The following is a 4,841-nucleotide window of genomic DNA, read 5'->3' on the forward strand; positions in this document are numbered from 1 at the left end:
TTCATTGTTGTACCTTGAAACTATGTGAACTGGATTTTGTAAAGTGAGGACCATTTAAGCTGGTCTCCTTGTTTTCGTGTTTGTACCGTGTTCATTTGAACATTGTGAACTTAAGGCTCTGCCGAGGGGTTTGTGATCTCAGAGACTATCCGTGTCATGCCTGCTCAGATTGCTCCAGAGCATCACTCCAGCAGAGTCACCGCCAAACTCAAATGCACGTCATTCCAAATAAATGGGTAAATCTGACAAAGTGTCCTGTCTGAAATACTCTTACTCATTAGTCTGTCCTGATATTTTATATGCTAGAATTTGCTCAATTAAGCCGTCATGGTTCCTCAAACTGTAACAGCTGCTCTGCTTCAGCACTTAAACACACACTGCAAGTAACTTTTCAACTGACTGACTGAGATGTCTGTCATTTACAGAAGCAGCACACCCACCTGGTCATGGAAGTAGGGGGAGGACGCGGCCAGGACGCAGCGGTGAGCCTTGAACACTTGTCCCTGGACGTGGATGGAGAGGTCACAGAGCCTGCCGTCCTCTCTCTGCCGGTTCAGGCTGTCCAGCACCGAGGCCTGAGCGCTGGGGAAGCACACCTGCACCACCGAGGCCGCCGAGCTGCTGCTGCTGCTGCTGCTGCTGCTGCTTCCCACCTCCATGGGCAGAGACTGCATCTGGGTGGGAGAAAAACCTTCATGACTCCGATAGTTGGCGGCTAAATCATGTTTCCAGATTAGGTTAGAGTGTTCCTGTTGTGGCTTTCCTCCCTGATTTGTTACTGCTGATTTTCTGCTGAGTTTGAGAGAAAAGAATCCATCAAAATTACCAGAGAAGCTCTTTCAGAACAAAGACAGTACATTAAAGATCTGTGTTGGTTTGGGGAAAAAAAAAACTTCTTTCAGTGCCACATGGCAGCACTTTTCACATTATTTGGAAATAATTTTGAAATAAAACTCATTATTAAATGTTTTGCTGTAAAATCATAAATTCTAAGCTGAATAATTACTACCAAGTTAATGAAATAGCTAAAACAAGTGCAATCTAATACAGTCTCCATGCAACAAACTCAACCGTCAACGAAGTTTAAAGGTGCAGTTTAACTTCTAAAATTTTATAGCATTGCAGCAACAAACGACTACTTTCATAGCACATTCAATTGTTTTCTCAGTTAATACATCCATCCATCCATTATCTATACACCGCTTAATCCTCACGAGGGTCGCAGGGGGGCTGGAGTCTATCCCAGCCGACTTAGGGCGAAGGCAGGGGACACCCTGGACAGGTCGCCAGTCCATCGCAGGGCTCAGTTAATACAATAATCGTTTATTCTATACACAAAACAATGTTGAAACGTCTTATTTTATCAGAGCAACAGTCAAAATTCAAAATATATTCGAACTTACACTGACAGAAATCCCAACATGCAGCAAACCCTCTCACACTGAAAAAGCAGAATTTCTTATTTTCTTTCAAACGACTCAAAACAAACCATCAATAACTTTCAAAATAGTTGCTTAATAATTTTCTGTCAAGGAACAAGTCGATTATTGTTGCAAATGTAGTTTTGAATCAAGTTTGTGATCATTTTGGAGATGAATTGTCTTTGTCTGCCAAAAACTTTTTTGCTTCTAGTTAAAGTTGTATCAACAGTTTATATGCAGCTGCTTGCATTTAAATTAAACAGCCTTAACCTGCAAATACACTGAATTTGATGTCTGCAGGTGGTGACAGTAAAAGTGTGTCTTTGTGAAACTTTTAATATTTTTTGGAACTGAACAACGTCTGTAATTACAGCGTTATCAGGCCCGACATTTAGGATAATTACAGGCAGCACTGCAGTGTTGCTTCTGGTGTTTAGGCTGTATGTGTTTGTCCATAATTAGAATGTAATTGACATGATTTAATGATGGGTTTTATCTTTCAAATTAATAAATTATCTCAACTGTGATTATCCTATAATCTCTAAAATATAACTCTAATTTAAAAAATTCTCGTCATTTTGATGAATTAATAACATTTCAGTCACGGTAGAGGGGCTGCCAATACTTCTTGGCAGGTGGAAAACTACATTATACAAGTTGAACTGGTCCTTTAAAACTATTTTAACCGGGAGAAACAACTGGTTTGGTTCTAATGTAGGGCAGAGAGCAGCTGAAACGATGCAGTTGCTTCCATGGATGGACCAGTTTTTGGCAGACGATCACTTTGTGGGACAACAGCACACTGCTGATGGTTTGCCTCTACAGATATCTGAAACACCTCTCGGCATAACTAAAGCAAAATAATTCAACGGAAACTGGAGCTTCAGACGTGACTATAATGTTGAATCAACACCAAAACACAAACACTATGTGTCATCGAGGCAGGGTTTACTCTTACGTTGGAATCCTTTTTTTTTTGCTGGAAACTGACGAAGTAAAACATGAAACGTCCATCAGTAAAGTTACACTAACGCCAGTTCATCTTAAATCATCAAACTTTTAGAACAAGTTCTGCACAACCATCCTGATCTAGAGCATAAAATATGAGTATTTGTAAAATTTTAGCTTGACATTTTAAATACTTTCAGAGATTTTTTTTTTGAATAAATTGGCTGTCAGCTCACTTTCAGCACATTTTTTTTCACAAGTTGAAAACTGAAGCTGTTTGAACGACATCTCAGAAACTATTCAAGATAAAAGCCTGAAAACGTCTTTTTATGTCTCAACATGTCATTTCATTTAGTACCTGAAATATTCAGAGAACCATTTAGAATCTCCAGAACTCTACTTGAATCAGGCTATCAAGACATATTTTCAACTCAAACACTTTAATTAAACAAAAATAACTTTCTTTTCATTTTTGTAACCATCCATCCATTATCTATACACAACTTAATCCTCATTAGGGTCATGGGGGGCTGGAGTCTATCACAGCTGACTCAGGGTGAAGGCAGGGGACACCTGGACAGGTCACCAGTCTATCACAGGGCTACACTTAGAGACAGACAACCAAACACACTCACATTCACACCTACAGACAATTTAGAATCACCAGTTAACCTCAACATGTTTTTGGACTGTGTGGAAGAGAACCCACACTGCACGAGGAGAACATGCAAACTCCACGCAGAAAGATCCCTCATGTCCTCACCGGGACTCAAACCGGCGACCTTCTAGCTGCGAGGCAACAGTGCTAACCACCGATACACCTTGTAGCCCTTTCTGTTTTTGTTTTTTTCCCATTACTGTAACATGCAGCTACATGTGGTCCAGAAAATATCACTAGTTGACTTCTGCATTGACAGTTTCTTTGTTAATGTGAGCTCAAAGATGGGATTTTTCACTACAGCTTTCTTTTTGTCATATTTCAACTCACCCATAGTCACAGATAATTAAATCAATGTGTCCAGTGTTGCAGATTCTGAATCAATGACATGATAAGAAATAACAGTGAAAATGTCAGGTTTTTATCTTTCATATTTCTTGAGAGCCGCAGTTGGTAGCACTGTTGCCTCGCAGCAAGAAAGTTGCCGGTTTGTGTCCCAGTGGGGGCACCGGGTGTTTGCATGTTCTCCACCTGCAGCGTGGGTTCTCTCTGGGTTCTCCAGCTTCCTCCCACAGTCCAAAAACAAGTCAGACTCCAGCCCCCGTGACCCTAACGAGGATTAAGCGGTGTATAGATAATGGATGGATGGATGGTTCCTGAGATATTTCAAACAGCTTCAAATTTCAATGTGCAAAAAAAAAAGTGCCATAAGTGGGATGAAAAAAGTGTTATCTTGGAAAGTACCTGATATATCAATCAAAGTCTTCACAGATATCATTTTCAATATTAATAGTTTATGTTGAGCAGGAATAACACATTCATATCCTGACTAAGTCCAGTGGAAGCCTGTCTGAGCAAAGATAAAGCTGTAATTCTAATCTCAGCAAGCAAATGTATTTATAAAGCATCTTATCATAAACCGAAGCTGTTCAGAGTGTTTTACAGGCAAAGGTAAAATTCAATTAAAACATGTCAAAGACCAAATAGAAAATAAAGCAGAGTAAAATTAAACTGAATCACAAAACAGTACAGACTAGTTAAATAAAGTGCACGCAAATCTTATGGAGTAATTCAAACTGATTGACTAAACCAGTGGGAAAAGACAAAAGATAAGAAAAATAAAACCTGTAAAAGACAAAGTATGAAGGTACAGCCAGCTCAGACCAGAGCTAATAGAATAAAACTGATTAACACCAACGTAATAACATTTACTAGCTAATATGACTCTTTCAACTGCCAAAATTTAGTTTATTATTAAATAAAGCACAGCAGATATTAGCTGGAAAAAGATTTTCTTCATCACCCTGACTTTTTTTTCAAACAGTAATAGATGAGATGAAGATAGTTTCTCTCATAACAACATCTTTATTCTTCATATGTGTGGAAGATGGAAGGGAAGCACCGATTCTGTGCTGCTCCTCCTAATTTACCCAAAATACACTGCAGACGATTCCTACTTGAGACAGTCAAGAAGCACAACTGAGAACCTTCAGTGTCTGAAGTCTTTTTGATCACAGTCAGTCTCTTTGTGTGGCTGCATGTCACTCTGAGAGCTGTTTCAGCAGTGCAGCACACTTTCTGCAGCTTAGTTAGATGCCTTTTCTAATCTGCATTGCATGTCATGCAGCATATGGATCATATCAGACTGTATCTGCGCAGATAACACCACATATTTGCAGTGACATGTTATAACGGACGGCAGAACGATCAAAAGCTTCATCTGGACTTTATCGAACAGTTCTGAAGAACAGAAGACGCCTCTTGGATGAGACAAGAAACATCTTTAAGAACCTCAAAGACAACAAGTCCTGTAG

General features: G+C 39.5%; 1 protein-coding gene across 1 annotated transcript in view; it reads right to left on the reverse strand.

Annotated features, from left to right (window-relative positions):
• Positions 1 to 674, reverse strand: part of zbtb22b (zinc finger and BTB domain containing 22b) — a 9,196-nt gene extending 8,522 nt beyond the window's left edge. Inside the window, exon 1 of the mRNA XM_008279600.1 lies at positions 441 to 674. Within this exon, the coding sequence (XP_008277822.1) occupies positions 441 to 674 (234 nt within the window). The remainder of the gene's footprint in view (positions 1 to 440) is intronic.
• Positions 675 to 4,841: the final 4,167 nt, after the last annotated feature.

This window comes from Stegastes partitus, unplaced genomic scaffold (assembly GCF_000690725.1).
Source record: "Stegastes partitus isolate 25-593 unplaced genomic scaffold, Stegastes_partitus-1.0.2 Scaffold165, whole genome shotgun sequence".
Taxonomy (NCBI): Eukaryota; Metazoa; Chordata; class Actinopteri; family Pomacentridae; genus Stegastes; species Stegastes partitus.